We start from the raw sequence: 22,640 nt of genomic DNA, 5'->3' as shown, positions 1-22,640 counted from the left end.
GGCATTGGAAACAACGAAAATTTCAACAGGAAACAAAAATTATGCTATGAAAAACAAATGCTATCAAATTTTCACGTAATTTAAAGGAAAATTAAAAGATAAAATCGGTCCGTAGTACTAAAAACCGTTGTTTTCAGAAAACAACATTTCAGTCTGCTAATTCACATCCCGTGCAAATGCAAGTCATTATAAAAAAAAATTATACTCTTATTTCTATGAGTTTCAATTGGTACATTTGACAATGTCTCCAAATTTGAAAATTGTTTTGTTTCCCACTATTCTTCATAGTAAAAACTGCATGCACTAAAAAAGAAAATGTTTTAATCTTCGCACTGAATTAAGAAACTACATTCTATTTAATTTTGAATTGAGTTGGATTCAAAGTATATTTGTTATATAAATAAACATAAGAAATTTTGTTCATTTATTTCAAATTAAATCTGTAATAAAGCTTTATAATTATCATTAAAAATTTATCAAATTTTTAATTTAGAATTAAAAAAAATGCAAGAAAAAGAAAGTATTAAAAAGTGAAAAAAGGGAATTTGAGGAAATATTTAGATAAATTGGGACTTAAGGTTTTAAGGTTCAAGCAATGTTTGTTTCTGAATGAAAATAATCTATAGCTAAACTTCTTTGAATAATAATTTAGCTGCTGCAAAAGTGGATAGATTTTTTTAAAAAAAATATAAAGCTTTCAAAAAAATGTTCTTTTAAATTTGTTAAATAAGATTCTTTAAAATAAAGAATATTTTGAATACAATTTTCCTCTTTTCAACATCGAAAATTACATTCAACTGAAAAAAAATAACAGTAATAAACAAAGAATAAATAATTATATTTTTTTACTAAATACTTTTTATGTTCACATATGCACATAAAAAGTCTTATTTTTACATGCTACACATAGTTATTACAAGAATAATTCATCTGAAAATAAAATAAGTTTATAAATAACATATGATTTGGACTCTGGACATGTCTGTAGTTTAAAATACTCTTTAAAAAAACGAAACAACTCGATTGGCTGTAAATACTATAATTCCTTGGAGTATTTTAACATTTTTAGTGTCATTCAAGTTTTCTTTAGAAATTATGCTATTTGTGTTGTCTTTACTTCTTCCTTCCTTTTATATTAACTGTTACTTTTTATCGTGACCGGAGTATTTACTTAAAGTTCTTGATGCACTTTGTAAGTCAAAAAGAAAACAACTTCCTGAATAAGACATTCTTCCTCTTTGACAGATGCCTCTATTTTCAGCCGTATAATTTTTTGACTGATTTTTTAACAGTAAATATTTTTAAATTTTATTAAAAATACTTAAAATCAAACATATCAATCATATTTTCTTTCTTAACAATTTAATAAATCGGGTAAGTATAGTTTTAAATTTCGTAAATAGTATGAGAGAATTTTTCATGATGGATTTTCAACATATTCTACTTTGTGTACTTGATGCACTTTGTAAGTCAAAATGAAAACAGCTTTCTGTTCAAGGCTTTCTTCTTCATCTCTATTTGTAATCATATAATTTTTTGACTGATTTTTTTATAGCAAATATTTTAAAATTTTAATGAAATGCAATACTATCATGTGTATTATACTTTTTTATGTTTTTGTTTTTTATAATATTGAATAAATTGAGCAAGTATAGTTTTAATTTTCTTAAATAGCATTAACTAAATAGCATTTCGTAAGTAGCATGCAGAGTTTTACTTGATATTTCAGCATTTGTTACATCCTTCGACATTTATTGTGGTTAGAAATTTAAAATGTAGAATAAATTTTATAACCTATAATTACAGTTTTTGAACAGAAAATGTTATAGAATGCGTTTGCAAACTTCTTTTTACTTATTTGTTTCGATAATATTAAATGGATTGGAAAAATAATGGTTTTAACTTTCATTCTGAAAATATTATTCTAGAATCGCTTTAATATTACATTTTAAATATTGGATAATTAACGCGAAATTTATTATGCTTAGAAATTTGAATGTTGGATTGAAATTTCAAATAATGAACAATAATTAATTATTGTTACTTTTTAACAGAAAATGTCTTAAAATGTTTCTGAAAATATTTAAAATCCTTTTCTTTTTCCTTTTTTTACCATTTTTTTTAAAAAAACTGGATGGCTCAAAGAATTATTTTAACGTTTTCTAAACATTGGGAGAATTTGGATTTCAGAATGAGCGAAATTTATTATGCATAAAAGAGGGAAATTTAGAGAGAAATTTTAATAATTTATAATCATTATAATTATTTAATATTATTATAACTATTATAATTATTTAATATTATAATTATTTAATATTGATATAATTATTATAATGATTCAATATTATTATAATTATTATAACTATTTAATATTATTATAATTATTATATAACAGTAAATGACTTAAAATACTACATTATAGAAAAAAGTTAAATAATATTTTTAGTAATTTTTTCCAAAAAGTTGGATACATGGAGTAAGGTATGGAGTTTTAACATTTTATAAATCTTTCATTATACAAGAATAGTCTCTATATTTCATTTTCACCAATAGTTTTCTCAAGCGAAAATTATTACAATGTAAATATTACCCATTGTTTTTTTTTTCTAGATTTCTCCGTACACTTAACGGTTTAAATCCTTTTTGTTGACAAAACCATTTTTTCCCCCGTTTTTCACATTATTGTTGTTGTTGACGTATGCTGTTTAGGCAGAGGGGGTGCGATTGTTTGTTTACCAGTGGCGCCACCTATGGCCAAGAATTTTTCACATTATTAAAAAACTGATTAAAACCATCAGTTAAAAGTCCAGTTTCTGTCATGCAGTTATGAGCTCCATAATATAACTTTGCTTCTTCTCCAATCTTTTAACGATTATTTTTTAACTTTCAAATTTTCGCTCTTATTTTATGGTTTTAAACATAATATAAAATTGTGATCCAACTTTATTGTAAAATTGATATAATGTTGAAACAAAATAACGATATCACTATTTACTCACAGTAAAGCACTTAAGTTGCGGTTTCTAAGAGTGAGAAGATCTCAATGAAGTAATTGAAGTTTAAATTTTTGCGATGACAGGTCGATGCAAAATTCCAGCGATATAAAATATTCAGAATTCAGATGTGCTGCAAATACAGATTTACTTCATAACTTTAATTGAGAAAACTTGTCACCATATTACAGAAGTCTAACAGATTTATTTTTGTTGAAAAAAATATATTGTTACGACAAGAAACCAGTCTGATTACCGATTTTCTTCGTAGTTTTTACGTAAAGAACTTGTTCTTGTATTGTAAAAAAACATTGAGCGTACAGATTTACTTCGTTGATTTTACGGTTTTGTCCAACCAACCCAGCTACTGGTTTAAAACTGTAAATTTAACTGGATTTTTTTTTATAGTGGAACATGAAATTTTTTACTAATTTTCAAAAATTGCAATTTTTTAAACAAGCACTTTGAAAACAACTAAACTTATATTTTTACAAAATTTTTTCTCCAAAATTGTTTAAATTGCGAGAAATATAACTTCAGCATTTTGTAAATATCTACTTAGACGTATATCATCTTCACACTGAATTTTCAACACTTAATTTTTTACCACGCAAAATTAATTACTCTAACAAACGTAAAATTTGGAGTGATTATTTTATTACAGAAAATATGATAAAAATTCACGATACTATCAAAAAATGGTTTAATAATAATTAATAGTTTAAACGAAGGATTAACATAGCAAATTAAGGTAGTCAGCTCCAATTGTGAAAGCTTTTTTTATATGCATATTTATACTTAGATGCATATTTTACCTGCATATTCTAAACTCGTGTTGCAGTTATAACGTCAAATATATGTTAAAAAGTTTGTTAGTGTGTGTCAGATATGAGTGGGAGAAAATAATTTATTTAAAGAATAATTTATTTTACAAATTTTAATAAAACTATGATTACATAACTGAAATCAATAATTACATAACTGAATATCTTTCTTTATTACTTGTTTACTTTATATAAAAATTTCCGCTTCTAAGATTTCAAAATTTTTTACTATTAGCACACAGGAAAAAGTAGCAAAAAATTTTTTAAATTTGAATTATGTTTTATTTTAAATATGCTATTGTTATAAAATTTAGATATCAAAATTTGAATTCATGCACTGTTAAAATTTTCGTTCTAAAATTATAGTAAAATAACTGGCAGCTGTCTGTCTATCCGATTAACCGTAAAGTTTACGGTAAAGAAAATTTTTTTTCTTTTACGGTTTTGAAACCATTTACAAAAAGTATGGTTATAAAGCCATGAATACAAAACTATACTGTTTTTTTAATCATTTACAACTAGCATTTTTCAAAAATGTAAAAAAAATAGTTATTTAACTAGACTTCGGAGCTCGGCTTTTTATAAGATAATGGGCATTGGAGAGTGCCGGACACTGGAAATTCTTCATGTGTTGAAGGGAATGGAGGAAATATTGGGGTGTCAACACTAGGACACGAACTCCAGTTCTGCCGGTCATGAGATTGACAGATAAGCCTGCTCGGCTAGGAACTGAGCTTCATCAGGTGGTTCTAGAGGGTGTGATAAAATTCTGATTGTTTAACAGTATCAGGTAAAAGCAATTGAAAAACAGATTTTTTCTCAATCTTAACAGTTTGAATACCATTTTATTTATGGTTATTTGACTGCGTTGATTAAATATGGTAAAATAACCATTAAATAAATTGTTATTTAACCATTTTTGCGAGAAATTTCTAACAGTGTGGTCTCTCTAAAACAAATTAAAGTAAAATATTTAAAATATGCATTTTTAAAATTCAATGTAGTAATCTTAATTAGGTTTTGGGACACATTTTTTTCAAAAAATTCGCAAAGTGAACACGTAATAATAAAGTTCTTACCCAATATTTCAATATAATAAATAAGCGATACTTGCTTCCTTTTATTGCTGTAAAAGGTAAATATTATTTTTCTTTAAAAAAAATATTAGAATTCGAATGATCTCTTTTAAAGCTATTCCTTTATTCACTCTAAAAAAATATTGAATAAATACTATTATTATTTTTGCAGAGGGTTGGAGACCCCGATAAAATCTTTTTATCATATTATTTGCTTTGCTAATTTAAAGTTTTTGGTTAAAAAATATTGAGATGCCTATTATTATTTAAACTTGAAACGATAAAAAATTTCCTTATCGTTAATTTTTCTTCAAAATAATGCAAGATTAGTTATATTTTGACAACTATTTTTAGTTTCTTGAAATTGGAATAAATAGTTGTTTCCTTGCAAATTATAATTTTCTACAAAGAGAGAAATTGAAAAAAAAAGCATATTTTACCTAAAGATGTTTTGCTTATCGACTATTATGAAAAATGTAGGCAAAAAATACTAAATTAAAGCATTTTTTTGATCTTCAAACCACTGTTAACAACTGTAATTAATTTTGCATAGACGTTTTTATATCTATTGCTCTGAAATGTAAACATTAATTTGGTAAACACTGTATCAATAGCCTATTTTTTGCAAAATAACTGATACTTGTTACAAAAAAAGCAGACTAAAAATAGCTCTTTTAATATGCGTGCTTATATAACATCCTTATATTCTGTTAAAAATCTCCAGATAACGATATCAAAAAAAGATAGCATTGTTGATTCTCAGCCTCGTAATAAGTAGCATTAGTTTTGCTTTCACACGCAATTTATTTTCTCTTTAATTTATTTATATATAAAAAGTTAAGATTAATAAAATGCATTATCTCGCCAAAAATGTTTTAATAGCATCGCCAAAATTGAGGCTAATAGTGATCCGATAAACCAAGAATCATCAATAATGGATTCTATCACTTGTTAGCTGTGTCCATCGAAGTAAATGAGGTGCTGATAAGTGATCTAGATCCAAAAACAACATTCAGTTCAACTAAATACTTTTATAAAGTGCTCGAAGACTTTGGATAGAGTAATCAATAAGAGGAAATATTTACGAAACAGCCAAAAAGAAATGTTTCTCAGCTGTAAAAAATCTCGCCAATAGGCAGTGATAGCCTCCCGAATTAGCAATTAAAGTGATTTCAAATAGTGAAACTAGTAGATCACTCTCTAAATTAAGAATACAAAGGGAATGTTAACAAATTTAGAATGGGATGTCTGTATGACCGAAAATAAAGTTTTATTATAAAACTGGTGTAAAAAACATATAAAAATTAAATTTGTTTATTGTTTAACTCTTTCGGATTGTTTATTCTTCCTTGTTAACCTTGTGATGCATTGAGCTGCCTGATCTGAATGGATTAATATTCCAGAGTATATCCAAATTTACTAGCAAAAACATAATAAATTTGGGGGATTTATTAATTTACCTAATATTTGATGATATAACCTAATATTTGATTAATTAACCTAATATTTGATGATCAATTATAACTATTTTTTATAAATTAACTAATTAGGTAATTAACAATGAATTAATGAATAATAATTATAATTATCATTAATATAATTAGCACTTAATTAATAAAAAATAAATATAATTGATTGATAAATAATGATTTCATTAAGTATAATTAATTAATTCATTAATTTGTTTTTCAGTGGAAAAATATATATATTTTTTTATTGTTTCTTCAACTTTTTATACATTACCAATACAAGTTATATATCATGAATTTCTTTGAAGGTATAAAGTAACTTTAAATTCAGATTGTTATCCAAAAGTATTAGTAGGTCTGAATTACTGTAGAAAGAGATAAAAATTAATTTTTGAGCTGTTATTGTACTAAAAAATTTATTCACGTTTACTAACTCATAATGATCAGGGAGATAGAATCTTACATTTACATAAATCTTGCTTTAAAATATTACAAATGTTGTTTACGATGAAATGAACTAAAGATGAGCTGATCCAGTTCAGACTTGTTATTATAAGTTTATTTTTCAAATTGCATATAAGTTTAAAAAGTCTTGTTTGTCAAATTTGTTGAAAGATTCATAAGTTATATACATTTATCTCTTAAATAACTGATTTCGAAGTTACAATTTTGTAAATGGTTAATGTAAATAATAAATAACCATATTTCATCTTAGCGTTTAAATAGTTCTGATTTCACAGATGATTTAAGACTTTGAGGTTAACAGATTTCTATTATTGTAATGTCATGTTATTTTAAATATTGTTTCTCTTCTATTTTATAACGAATATTACTCTTATATTTGGATATTCTTAATAGCTTTCTAGTAATGTTATTTGTTGATTTTTCTACTTATAACTATTCTGTTTAAATTATTACTCAATGTGCTACTTTTATTTCCGATGCTATTACTATTGTAGAAATTTTTGTCACTTTTCATGATAATTTAACACCTTTTATTACAATTTTTATTTTTAATAAAATGTTCTTTAGATTTATCGAAGAATTTTTTAAAAAAAATCTTAATCTTATTCAGTTTTTGGAAGGAGGATTGTGAAAATTTTTAAGAGCAGATCTTCAGTTTTTTTTTATAAAGTTTGTTATTTTGGGTACGTGGAACTAGTCCCGATTTTTTAAATCCATTAATTTTATTGAAAAATGCAATTACTGTACACGGAGAAAAAAAATGGTAAAAGTATTGTTCTGTATGGGGATTACATTTCTGCTGAAAAAAAATTCCGGTAATAAAAACAAAAATATACGGTATTTTAATGATTCAGTTGATAATTTTTTCGTTTAAAATCTAACGTTTTACCTAAAATTCTGGTTTTGAAATTTATAGTTCTTTTTACTACACATTTCGTAAAACATACAAAACTGAAAAGTAAATTTAACCGAATAATTTTATTATAACTTATGATTGTAGATAAAATATATTACAAATAAACACTTTTATGCCATGCTCTAAGGTATCATGAAAAATTACAAGATTTTACCACATTTGCCAAATCTTATTACACATCACGAAACTGTATTTTATTGTTCGTTTTACAAAAATCATTATCTAAACACTTCGATTTAAATTATCGATGTTTTTGATGTTCATATAGAGCTAGAAAAACGGAAAATTTTACCGCATTTTAGTAGTTTTGACCTTACTTTTTTAGGGTGCCAAATAACTTGATAATAATAAATATTGTTATTAAAAATTGCATTTCAGTAATTGACATTATTTGCAGTAAAAAAGAGTTTTTGTAGGAATTAAAATCTGCAAAAAAATATGTGTATGTAAGTCAGAAGAATTTAACTTAAGGATAAAAAAATATCTTATGTGTGTAGTGAGGTCAAAATGCAAATTTTTAAGTAAATGTGTCAATATGGATCGATAATTAATTGAAAGTAGAAGTGACTGCTACACTTGTATATGACAGCTGTTTATCATCGGCGTAACCTCAAATGATTGTGGCTTCTTACAGCCACACGTAGTTCTTTTGGGTTTTTAAAAAGCGTGATTAACTGATAAAGCGTGATTAACCGCGCAATTTATTTATTTCTAATGACAAGCTATTTAAAAGCATAAGTACCAAAAAGTCGCTGAGTTTTCAGAGCATGCCATTAAATTGTGAGTTTTGAATAATTTTATGAGAGGGAAAACTACCTGAATATTGCAAAATTTATCAAGTTTTCGGCGCTGTTGGAACACCGAAAAGCTCGGAAATTTTTATTGAAGTCATTTGGTGATTATTTTGGTAAAGCTAGAAATAAAATATATCATAAAATTTGCTAAATGTGGTAAAATTTGACAACTAGAGCTTGGCATAAAAACCAGCAATTTGGCTAAATTTACTTAAGTTTTTACTAAATGTGTGGTAATAAGAACTAAAATTTTCAAAGTAGAATTTCTGGTAAATCGCTATCATATGGTAGAGAAAATTACCAATTGAATGGTTCAAAATCCGTATATTTTGGTTTTATTATTCAGGTTTGTGTTTTTTTATTATTTAGAAATGTCATCACCATATAATGCGGTAATTTTATAATATTTTACTTCCTCGTGCGATCTTAAATTTTATGTTTCGACAATGTATTCAAATTTTGACTGATTTTATGAATTTTCATAGTATTTTTTTGTTGGATGCGTAAACAAAGTTTAAAAAAGCATTTATCATATAAAATGATAAAAAGAAAAAAATTATCTTAGTATCTGCTGCATTGTGAAAAATTCCAGATCAAATCACGGTAAAAGTACTGGCACCCTGCGTGGAACATCCGTAAAATCTATTTTACCGGAAAATTTTATACCTTATTGTTTACAGTAATATTTATTTAATTGAAGTAATTCAGTGATTTTGCAAATAATATTGCTGTAAAAGTTCTTGTCGCATTTTTGAGCTGTAAAATTTTATAGGAAAATGGATTCATAAGAAAAAGTGCTTGCATCCTGCTGGCCAGTTTTTTTACCGCATGTTTGATCCGTGTTTTACAGTTAATGTTTCATCCGTAATTTTTTACAGTTTTTATCACTCATATGTATAAATCATTTATCACATTCTGTGCACGAGAATTTTTTCAGGGATGCTAATGTCTAATGGGGTTTCATACAAACTGTTGTTTACGAGAGAGAAACCTACTTTATTCAAGTGTGGTTGATAAGCTGTCATTGATATGCTGTAAAAAGTAAAGAAAAATGTGTGGGAGAGCAGTTTATTTGTAGTTTTTGAAGTAGTTTTGTGGAAAAAAACGTCTTCCTGAGTGAGTTTGCAATGTGTTATTAAAAAAATAGTTAGTTTTAAACTTTATTCAAGGTATTTCCAGCCTTTTCGTAATAAAACTGTTTAAAATTCGCGATCGCAACACTCGAGTACGCCCTCTAGTGGGAGACTGAAAATATTGGGCATTAGTTCCCACATAACCATTGGCAATGACGGACGCCATTTTCTTAGTAGCAAATAAGAATAAAAGTTCCCTAAGGAAAAGGTAGAACTTCTTGAAAAAACTAACCAGAACATGCCAAACATTGAAGCAGAACACGCCAAGCATTTGAAGAACAATTTCTCAATAATTTTTACCTTTCTATTACCAACAACATAATTTCCAAGTTCATGATCACTTGCTGTTACAGTTGAGTGTATTAAGGTAAAATAATTTGCTCTGTCTTCAGTTCATTACAAATTAAAGTGAAGTCAACATTGCTTTCGTCACTCCAATGAATAAAGTGAATTCAGAACTTAGAGAACTGTAATAGTTATAGAATATTCTTCTTCTTTATAGAGTAGAATATATTTCTGTATCTATATAATTCGTAAAACAACAATAAAGAATCATCCGAACTACTGGAAACAGTTTCATTTGTGCTGATTATTATAATTTTTCATCGTTTTCTTGGTAAGTATTTTTTAGTTTTGAAAGAATAATTTCAACTAGAATTCAGCAATTCTGTTTTTAAGCTACATATTCAAATTCATATCGAGATCTTACAATTTTAAAATTTTGATGTGTGGTATGTTATCTAAAAGTAATGAAGGGATAATCTATGCATATATTATTTGAAAATAAAATTTTCAAACGAAGAAAACCGGTAAAAAAAAGTCGCAAGCCAGCTTCGAGGGTCGGGTGGACTGACCACCTGTGGTGACCAACCCTTTGATTTAAACCACTTTGAAAATATATAGCAAAAGAGGCTTACCAAGTTTATATATACATTCTTTTGGATTTCTTTCAGTACATCTTATCTTCTAAGCATACTCTGCGTGATCTGCTTTTCTCTTTCCTTCCGCTGCTTTTCTATAATTTTTTTTCTTGTATGACAAAAAAAATTTAGAAATTTTCGGAAAGGTCAAGTTGTATATAATGAGACAGAAAGTTATTGTAGTTTTTGAGTTACTCCCATGATGGGGGTGGAGTCGTAAGACTTTAACCTAATCGTTTATTTGTTTATTCTATTCATATTTAAGTTACTATTCACTGATTGAGAATTCCCAAGATAGGAGGATTCGAGATCGAGGATTTTGAGATCTTCTACGAAGATGGTTTTATCCTCTTCTCGTGTTTCTAATTTTGAGAGACGATAAGCGTCACACTAATAAAAAATTGACAACTTTTATTTTTGCAAAAAGTTATTAAAAAAGTTAAATTAAAAAAAAAATACTTTAAAAAAAATTATTTAATCTAACTGATGTCAAATTTTAATATGTTTTGAAGTAGAATTTTTTTAACCCAAATACAGATTATCTAAAAAATAAATCTAAAAGGAATGATGTTTTATTTATTTATTATTTAGATTAACCCTTACTAGCAGATGAGTATTTTAATGATACTTTTCCACACAGTTAAAGCATCTTTTCGGGTACAAATTATCCTTAACTTCTTAGAAATGTTACTTTTATTTATAAAATGAATCCTTACTGAGCAGTAAAATGAGTCTTTTTTAAATCGAAACATTCATTAAAAAAATAATTCAGATTTTAATAACATGTTCATCTGGTCTTAAGATTGCCTACGCAGTCAATTTCATAAAAAGAACGATAGACCCTTGTGTGGTAAACTTCTTTACCCAAGTACGGTAGACGGATCTTATTTTATCAAAAATAACCATTGCACTTCAGAACTGTGTTCAGTTACTGAAAACATGAAAAATTCTAAAATATATTACAATTATATTTATTTAAATAATTGATGGGAACTGCTTTTTCACAACTGTTAAGGTACTAAGTTGCCTTTGTGAGAGAAGAGAGTTTATTTTAAAGTGGCTTCTATAAGCCACTTGTTTTAATCTGGCACTAGGAAAATATCTAATTGAAAAGAGATTGCGAAAATTTTCTTTTAAAATTCAATAGTAAGAGAAAATTTATAAAAAAACTTATACAAATCTATTCGAATATTATAGAGTTAGTAGATATTTGTTTAATCTATAATAATAACGCACGCAATATATTTGAAGAAACATAGACTGTAAAAAATCAAATTAGACTGTAACTATAACTAATTAAAGAATTAGACCGTAACTAGTTAAAGTACGGCATTAAGTATTGGCATTTGGGGTACCTCATCTGTAAAATTAATTTTACAATAATATCCAATTTAATTGTAAACTATTATACCGTAATTTTTATCCAATTTTATCTATTTATGTAATTAGAGTGATTCAGTGGCAATATTGTTTACTGTAATTATTACTGTAAAAATTATGGTACATCATATTTTTTGTTCCGCAATATATTTCAATAAAAATAGATTTTGCGTAAAAAGTACCTGCCATCTAAGTGCTAGTACTAATCATTTTAATAATAATTTCTTAAAACTTCTCAAAAATATTTCTCAAACTGTAATAGTAAGAGTAAAAGATTAAACAAAGATAAACATATATACTCTGCTATTACTTTTATATAAATATCATCTACTGGAAATATATTTAAATTCGATGAAATATTTTGTTTAGTAGTAAAAAAAATTAGTGTATAGTTATGGAATGCATAATTTTTTTACTATCTACAGTTTTTGAAGTAGTTTTCACAAATTGTATTTCAGCCTGAACAATAAATTTTTACCATTTAAAAAGGCAAAACTGACTGTAAGATTTATGTCTTACAAAATGAATTACAGGATATAAACTACACTATATTAGTAAAAATGGTTGAAGTAATGCATTATTTTTACTAAAATGTAGTACTAAAATGATGCATTCATAAATTAGCGAAAAAAATGTTTTATTATTATTCAAAGCTTCTGATTTATGTAGCGTAAATTATTTTAAGGTTACATAAAATGGCCTCCATGAACCAAAGATCTAAATATTCCTTAAGATATATACTTGGATATTACTTTTATATAAATATCATCTACCAGAAATATATTTTAAATTCTGTGAATTCTTTTGTTTATTAGTAAAAAAATGAGTGTATAGTTATGGAATGCACAATTTTTTGACTATATGCAGTTTTTAAAGTAGTTTTCACAAATTCCATTTAAGCCTGAACAATAAATTTTTACCATTTAAAAAGGCAAAACTGACTATAAGATTTATGTCTTACAAAAAATGAATTACAGGATATAAACTGCACTATATTAGTAAAAATGGTTGTAGTAATGCATTATTTTTACTAAAATTATGCATTCATAAATTTACGAATTTTTTTTATTTATTATTATTTAAAGCTTCTGATTTATGTAGCGTAAATTATTCTAAAGTTACATAAAATGGCCTCCATGAACCAGAGATCTAAATATTCCTTAAAACAATAAATATCCTCCGATAGAAATACATTTTAAATCACTCGCTATAAATTCCTCTCAATTATTCATCCAAAAAACACTCTCAAAACAATAAAACAGCGCATAATTTAAGCAACTTCAAACATAAAGTAATTCCTCCAAATAAAATTTTATTATTAGAGCGAGCGAAATGTTATATAATCGAACAAAACCAACAACCTGCAACTCATTCACGATCCCCAGACCTATATATTTTTACTCTTTCTCCAACTTAAGAAACAAAAAAGAAAAGAAAATCCGCGCCTTCAAAATCGGGTCGCTTTCTAAAAGGATGTGGCTCCAAGGGAATTGAAAACGAGGCTAACTCACTGGACGCTAGACCACGTGACTTAGGTAGTAAGGGTGTCGAAGAGAAAGATTGGGATAAAACAAAACCGTTAACTGTCGAATCTCTTTTTCCCACTGTTCCTAAGAATCCTCCCAAGAGCGCACGGAGGATTTTACTTGATCCTGAAACTTCGTTACGCACTGGATCACCAGACTACCTGAGTGATCATTTCTCCTTCGGCAGCGTGATCGACTTTATCAGTGTGTTAGTGTTTGTTCGATATAGTGAAGGAAATTTTGTTATTGGGGAGTGAAGATTATTTATTTCAGGAACTAAGTGTGATAAATTTGTGCCATGATAGAAAATTGGAGGTAAGTTTTAAAAAGTTTTCTTAAGTATTTGCAAAAATCTGTTCAATTTTATGTCATTTAATTTATCTTTTTTGGAATTTTTTTAACCGTTTAAAAATTTTAGTGAGATCCCTATGTATAGAAAAATATATTTTTTTATATATTTTTGAAAAAAAATTATTAATGAAAAAAATAAGAAGAAAGAAAATCTGAAATATATTGAAAATGTTTCGATGATGTATATCGACATTATCTGAGTTTTGAAAATGCATCTTACACACGCTATTTGAGAGATTTAAATTTTATATATAAATTAATGAATAATTACAATTTAAATTTTAAAAAAAATTATAAAGTCTTATAAAAGTTTAAAACACTCAGTTTTCAGAAATCTTCTTCTAACTCTTTCAACCTAATGATGAACAGTAAAAAAGGTTTTTTTTTCCTTGATATAAATTTTTATAGGATTCTTATGTTATAACTAAAACAGAATATTGGCTGTTATAGAAAATAATCTTAATGCGAAAAAGTCAATATTGTTAAATAAATTTTGAACATTTTAAAAATGAAGAAAATTATATTGAAAATGTAAATTTATTTGATGCATTAAGTTTTTCATAAAATTAATTTTTAGGATAGATGCACAATTTTATGTCAAAGTAATTACAATATCTTGACTTAAAGTATTAAAACAATATATTTAGCTAAATGTACGCAATCCTCCTAAAAATAGCCTCAGCAGTAACAGAGGTTTGAAGAACTATTGAAGTTAAATATATACAAATGAAGCTGTCTAAGTGTCAGGAAGAATTTTAAAAGGAAACAAATATTGAAATAGTGACATGACAATGCAAAAACAAAGAACCTTTTTTAAATATTTAATATAATAATACTATTTCTCCATAACGGAAGTAAATAAAGGGGAAAGGAAAAAATATATCCACTTTATGTTATTTACTTATACAAAGAAATCTTGGATTTTATTCTGTGATTTCTAAAAAAGTATATCTTCCTTATTAAAAAGAGGCAGAAATGGACTGTTATGTTTTAAAAATTAGGGAGATATTATTTTCATACGGTCTTCGAAGGAAATGTTTTGAATATAAATATAAATTTCTCGTAACTTCATAAAAAGTCACTTTATTTATTTTGAGGAACTGGGATTCAATCTTCTAAGGTAGACTGAAGCCCCTTTAGCTTCAGATTGATGGATACCAGTTTGTCTAAGAAGTAAAAACGACATGTGCGCCATTGTCACAATCATACCTTAGTTGTGAATTGCATGACTCCCCTAACACACATCGTGCTGTTTCAGGAAAATTGTACTTTCTGAGACTAATTATTGGTGAGCATAAGATTCGTGGTTTAAATATTAAAAAAAAGGTCCTAAAGTGAATATGAGATTAATTATCCATGAAAATTAAGTTGATAATATTAAACTTAAATTAATTGTTATTGAAATGCATTATATTTTTAATTTAAATTTATAAATTTTGTACTTATTATTATATAATAATTATATATATATATATATATATATATATATATATATATAAATTAAAAGTTAATTTAATTTTTAAATAATGTAGCATATTTCTAATTTAATACACAATAATAGGAAAGTTTCTGCTCTTTAAGCTGTCAGAAAGAGCACAATGCAAAGATAAGAACTAGATATAATAAAACTTTAAAGAAGAAGAATATTTAGATTTTATTTTTCTAAAGATTTGCCACAAGCATACAGAATCACGTTACGTCAAAGATATTTTAGTACAATAAAAAACACCTTTAATTTAATTATTCCAAATAATTATCCTATTTTATCAAATTAATAGTCATATTTTTAAATATTAAAGTAGAATTTCAAGTTTATGTACTAGTCTATGTACAAGTCTATGTATTAAGTACTACTCTAAGTTTATGTACTAGTCTATGTCAATAGTTTTAACTGCTTTCTCTTATCGTGCCAGCTACCAGGCTCAAAATTTTTTGATCTCCTCTACTTCAAATCATCTTGATCTTTATTTTTGTTCAAAATATACTAAATGCATGTTTTTAAGACATATGCAACAGAATTTTTATAAAGATTGACGAAACCCTTCTCACCGAACAAATATTCCACGCCAAAATTTTTATTTCCCTTGATCTGCGTTTCTTGAATGCTTTTTTTCATGTCACAGAAGGTTCCTTAAACCGATGATATTTAACAATTTTAAATAATATTTTTATTATTGCTTTGAAAAATTTACTTCATACAGTTTTATTTTAAAACTGCTACTTTCTCCAATTTAAAAAAAACCCTGTATTTACCACTAACTAATGCAGTGCATTATAAAAAATTTGAAATTGAGAATATGAAATCTCTTTTATTCGATACCTTCTTAAATTTTTTTGAACAAATTATTTATAGATATTTTTTACGCAATTAAATCCGTTTTGCTCGCATATAACATTTAAAGAAATTATTTTGAAGGTTTCTTATTATTAATGATGATTAAATATGCACAAATACTAAAATGATGACCCGTTTCAGCGAAGTAGAATCAATCACCTTTTTTAATGAGGTCTACTTGTAATATTGTATCCATCTGAAACTAATGATAAATAGATGCGTGCATTATAGGTTAAAAGATGTGCTTTATTTCCTTACCTGTTCACAACTTGAGGACTGGAACTAATCTAAAGCTTTCAAAATTATAACGCTAAGTGTGTCACCAATGATTAATCTTGTAAAGCTTTAGTTTTAGATGAATCTGTCAATTTCTTCTGTGAATTTATAATTTGAGATATGTCTCAATTTGAATTAATAAATTATAAAATTTGATTTAAAAAACGTTGAGTTTTAAGAATATAAAAGAAATTGGAATTGATATTGAATGTATAGAAATGAAATTGATTTCATTACCATTATTACTATATTAATATATCTGCAAATGTTATCTAAAATATAATAAATACCGTAAATGTAAACTTATAAGTAAATTTTGCATAGCTGCTTTAAAGTCTTCATTTTAGCTTAAAAAGTATCTATCAGAAATTTTAATGAACGTTATATAGAAAAAATATTGAAATTGTTTTTATTTCCTAACGCAGATGATATAATTTATTAGCTTTGCGTTGTTGCTTCATTTTATTGCTTAGTATTATTACTTTATTCGCTAAATGTTATAAAAGATTCAATTGTAATATCAATTAGTTATATCAAACAGTTTAGTTATTATTTTTAAATTTTCAAGACTCTTTTTCATACACGTATAATTTTTCAGCCTTATTAAGGTTGTTTTGTGCCAATTTGTAATATTTTGAATTTTAGAATTTTAGTATCATAAAGTATTTGTCTGGAATAAGTATATATTCCATATAATATATTTATTATTACATGAATACAAATCAGTATATTTTAAAATTATATTATCCATCTTGAAGATCTGTTTCCTCCCTCTATACAAGGAATGTTCAGTAGTTTGCCGTATATAACTGTACCACCATATAATATAATATAATATAATATAATAAGATATGATATGATATGATATGATATGATATGATATAACATAACATAACATAACATAATATAATAAAATATAATATAATATAATATAATATAATATAATATAATATAATATAATATAATATAATATAATATAATATAGTATAATATATAATATAATATAATATAATATAATATAATATAATATAATATAATATAATATAATATAATATAATATAATATAATATGATATAATATAATATAATATAATATAATATAATATAATATAATATAATATAATATAATATAATATAATATAATATAATATAATATAATATAATATAATATAATATGCCAAAAAATAAATATTTATAAAATACTGATTATATAATTTTAAAAACAGAACTGTTTAATGATTTGAAATGTCATATTTATGTTTTTTATTACCATACTTTCAATTTTATTTTAAAATGACAATTAAACTCTAAATTCTTGATTTTCTTTACAAAAATAAACATTTATGTTTTTACTAAAAGAATTTCCAATTGAATTTTAGAATAAAAAACTCCGAATTATTATTTTGTTTTACTAATCCTTGTAGATAGGTTTGTATAAATATTTACGAAACATTCTAATTACCGAATCCTTTACTGTTTCTAAAACTAGAAACATAACTCATTTGTTTCTTACAAAGTTTAAAAAAGACACTGACAGATTATCAATCAAACGAAAGCATCAAATATGTCAAGTTTTCAAAAGAATGGCCTCAATAATTTTCGTTGCCACATAATCACCACTTTGAACTTGAAAAGAACTATTGTGAGAACTTATCCAATTTCTGGTATGCTTTAGTCTTAGAAATGTTTCTTTGAATTTTTTTCATAAGTTTCAGAAACTTTTTTTCTCTGTAGGTCAAATGACATTGCACATCACATGTTGAGTGGTTGCTAATTTACGAACTTTAATTTACAAGTTCATATTAATTTAAGGGCAAATATGTAAACTAAAATAAGCATTATATCTTGGACATTAAAAAGCGTAAGAAAAATAGGAATTTCTGTTGAACAGTCGAAATGTATATTGAAAAAAATATATAGTTTCAAATGAATAATTTACTAGGAATTTTAAAATGTAGCGTTTTGCAATTCAAGATAAACTTTTGAATCTTTAATTACTGTTTCTGCTATCATCAAACATAAAATGATATTTTTAAAGAATCATAAAACATTTCGGTTTGAATTCTGTTTAAAATGGATTTCATTAAAACTTAAGCATATGTAACTATATTTTTGCTTTAAATTATTATTTTTTTATGGTTTGGTAGAAGATAATAAATTTGTAGCTAAGTATAAATTATGGCTATTTTTTGAAAACAAAATATATTTATTAAAAATAAATATATTTCATTTTACAAATAAAAAAATATTTATTCTTGATCATATTTTCACGTATTAAAATTTCTTATGCAGTTAAAAGAAAATATAATTAATTTTTTCAATTAAACTTGATATATATTTTGATTTTTTATAAATATAATTTTCTTTACTTTATAAAAATATAATACGTGTTTCCAAAACCATGTAGGAATTAAAAGACAAAATTTTACAACTGATTCGAATACTTAATAATCATTAATAACTAAAATTAAATACTCAATTACAACTTTAAATTGTTTCAAAGCCTATTGTATTAGAAAGGCAAGAATATAGATAAATTTATTAAACAATTTACGCCTAAATTAAACATGATAAATCAAAGGATAAATAATCAAGATTATAAAGCAAGTAAATAACGCTTTTTAATGTTTCAAATTTAAATCATTATTAGAAATAATAGTTAAACATGCAATTTTTTTTAAAATTCAACCAAACAATATTTTTAAACAAAATGTTTGTACATTCATGGTGTTACTATTGAAAAGTTCTTTACTTCAAGTAAAACTAATTTGTTAAATATGAAGTTAGCTAATAAAGTGAACAATAAAAGCTTTGCTGTATTAACCAGCACCTAATTACTCTCATCATTTATTAGTAAACTAATACAAGTAAAACTGGTTTTATAAATTGAGAACTAGATAATTAAGTAATTAATAAACACTATCATGTAAAATATGTATCTACTTATTCTCCTTATTAGTAGTTTAGTACTAGCAAAGCAACTATTCTAATTACGAAATTTGATAATCAAAAAATAGAAACTATCCTATATTAATAAGCACCTAATCAATCTCCATAATTATTAACAAAAAAGTACTAATAAAACTACTTACAAGTAAATAAATAATTTTTTATTAATATGTATCTAATTACTCTCATTAATTTAGCAAGCTAGTACAAGTAAAACCAATTTCCTAATGCGAAACTTTTTAAATAAGGAAATAATAAAATGTATTATTTGTTAATATGTACCTAATTACTATCTTTTCTTTTTTTAATAAGTAAGTACAGTTTCAACAAAACCTTTAATTTACCTGAATATATCTGGTGATAAAAATATTATAAAAAAATTTTTTTTTACTAAGGCAAATCTAATCACGATAAAAAATGATCTATGAAAAATACGCCTGAAAAACTCTTTTTTTTGTAAACTAAAAGATAAATAATAAAGCAGCCCGGAAGGTTTTAGTGATAGGTATCATTAGAATAAGCTTTGCACATCCTTGCTTTGCATGAAAATATTAAGAAAAATAAATTTTTTGATCACTAAAAATATATTTTATAATAAAATGGAAGTTTATTTTTCCTATTTCTCCTTCTCTGTAGAAGAGTCTCAGACTTAGACAAATCTGATCACGATAAAGAATAAATTATTAAAAATACGTCTCAAAAACTTTTTTTTTTAACAAAAAGATAAATAATAAAGCAGCCCGGAAGGTTTTACTGATAGGTATCATTAGAATATGTTTTGCATGAAAATATAAAAAAAAATTTTTTTTGATCACTGAAAATATATTTTATAATAAAACTGAAGTTTATTCCTATTTCTCCTCATCTGTAGAAGAGTATCAGACTAGGACAAATCTAATCACGATAAAGAATAAACTATTAAAAATAAGTCTCAAAAACCTTTTTTTAAACAAAAAGATAAATAATAAAGCAGCCCGGAAGGTTTTACTGATAGGTATCATTAGAATAAGCTTTGCACATCTTTGCTTTGCATGAAAATATTGAAAAAAATAAATTTTTTGATCACTAAAAATATATTTTAAATATTAAAAATATATTTTAAATATTAAAAATATATTTTAAATATTAAAAATATATTTTAAATATATCTAAAAATATATAAAAAATACATAAAAAATGGAAGTTTATTTTTCCTATTTCTACTTTTCTGTCGAAGAGTATCGGACTAGGACGAATCTAATCACGATAAAGAATAAACTATTAAGAATACGTCTCAAAAATCCTTTTTTGTAAACAAAAAGATAAATAATAAAACAGCCCGGAAGGTATTGGTGATAGGTGTCATTAGAATAAGCCTGCACATCCTTAGCAGATTAAGGTCAATGTGTCTGGCCAATCAACTTTACTATTACAATAGGGGCACTGATGTGTAGCTTTTTTTTCGTATAAGTTTTGAAGAACTGTACTTTTATTCAATGCATAGAGCTAGAATGTTCTAAACAGTTTGCTTTCTCTACAGTTTTTATCTTTTTAGTATGCAGATCATGTATATCAAAAAAAATATTCACAGATGGAAAATGTTACTGAAATAGAATAATATCGTTTTTTACAATAGATTACTTGATGCGAAATATTGATTGTCTTTGATTGATACACTGATAAAGTATGGTGAAAGGAAAGATAAAATTAAGCTCAGTTATGTTCACAGAGAACGCTTTTTATTAAAAAGCTGCAATGAAGTTTCTTATGATTGAAATTGTAAAATTAAATGTTAAATTTAAGAAAAGCTTTGTTTCGGTTATTTTTTTTTATCAGTGCTGTTATTTATCATGATATTTTTTATAAAGTGATTTTCTATCGGTTATGAGCTGGGCGTATAAATGAAATTTTTTTCAGATTAACTATAATCCAGCAACAATTTTACCTTGGCCCTAGTTGGGCTCAAAATTGGCTCAATATGGATCTTATAAGAACATGCACCGAGGGACCAATACTGGGATGTCCAAATATTTTTATAATGGGGGCCTATATTGCCAGAATGATGAATATAAAATATGGGATGAATCTGATAATTCGTTTGCAAAGGAGTTGTAAAATATCGGGTTAATCGGAAAATTCTATATAAGACCAATATCGAAAAAACCACGGCCCTTTGAACCTTTATTTAGAAAAGATTCGTGAATATTGGTACAATAAGGGCCCAAGTTATTGGCCCATTGAGAACCCAAGTATTGATTTTTGATTTAGTCACAATATATTTAGTTTAAATTAACTAATCTTAGTAAAGTTAGATTTAGTATTAGTTGAAAAATTCTCATGCATTTTAAATGCAGTTATATTATTAAATATTTAAAAAAAATAATCCAAGTTCAAATAGCGGTACATTTATACTTCGTGGCAAACACTGTGAGGCAAAGGCTTTCTATCACGTAATGCAAAAATAAATAAATAAATAAATGATAGTAATCAAGAGCCGCTGTTTTAAGCAAGTTCAAAAGATGAAAACAGTAATTTGTTACAGAATATCAGATTTACAATTTGCACTATAATCTAGAACTTTCTAAAATAAAAACATTTCAATCACTTTGAATCTTACTCATGGTCAACCATGTTTCCTTAGTTTAATTTGATTTCTTTAAAGCTTTGTAGCATACTGTCGTTCAACTGCTCGATCGAAATTTAAGTGTAACTTTTAGATGAAGTATATTTGATAAATTATTAAAAAATCACTGTTAAAAAATATTGAATACAAACCATATTTTAAATTAAAATATTAGAAGCGATCTGGGAGTATAGTAATTCAGTAAATTAAATGCTTCATTAACTATAAATTTTTTTTTGAAACTAAAATCTCGCTCGATATTAAAATAAACTGTAATAAAGAGGTTGATATCCTATTGGATTTTTAAAATTTTTAAATTTAGCAGCTATAGTTAATTTTAGAAATGTAACAAATTTTTACAAAAAAGATTAAGAGGATTGCGAAGCTAAGAAATATTATAAAAACCAGTGGAAATTAAACCTAGACTAGACCAGAATTATAAATTATTTCATGCTTCATATACTTTAAGTAAATAAATACATTTAAATAATTGTAATATATTCTTAAATTAAAATATATTACAATTATTTTTAAATATATTTAAGTTATTTAAATAATATAAATATATGTATATAAAAAATAAAAGAAATTAGAAATATTTAAAAAAAATATTGAACTTATTTCAACTATTT

The 22,640-nt window shown here is 25.2% G+C and overlaps 1 protein-coding gene across 3 annotated transcripts in view; it reads left to right on the top strand.

Annotated features, from left to right (window-relative positions):
* Positions 1-1,184: 1,184 nt before the first annotated feature.
* LOC107449062 (immunomodulatory peroxidase) overlaps positions 1,185-22,640 on the top strand; it is a 76,837-nt gene continuing 55,381 nt past the window's right edge. For 2 of the 3 annotated variants that reach the window (XM_016064481.5, XM_016064480.5), the window contains exon 1: positions 13,574-13,811. In XM_016064481.5, coding sequence (XP_015919967.1) covers positions 13,795-13,811 — 17 coding nt within the window. In that variant the 5' untranslated portion in view covers positions 13,574-13,794. Of the gene's footprint in view, positions 1,292-13,573; positions 13,812-22,640 lie in introns of those variants that run through there. The other variant, XM_071184529.2, reaches the window with a different exon arrangement.

The sequence above is a fragment of the Parasteatoda tepidariorum genome, chromosome 10, assembly GCF_982258835.1.
Source record: "Parasteatoda tepidariorum strain Cologne lab strain chromosome 10, Ptep-v5.0, whole genome shotgun sequence".
NCBI lineage: Eukaryota > Metazoa > Arthropoda > Arachnida > Araneae > Theridiidae > Parasteatoda > Parasteatoda tepidariorum.
The sequence above is the reverse complement of the archived record's forward strand: the minus strand, read 5'-3'. Positions and strand labels throughout refer to the sequence as shown.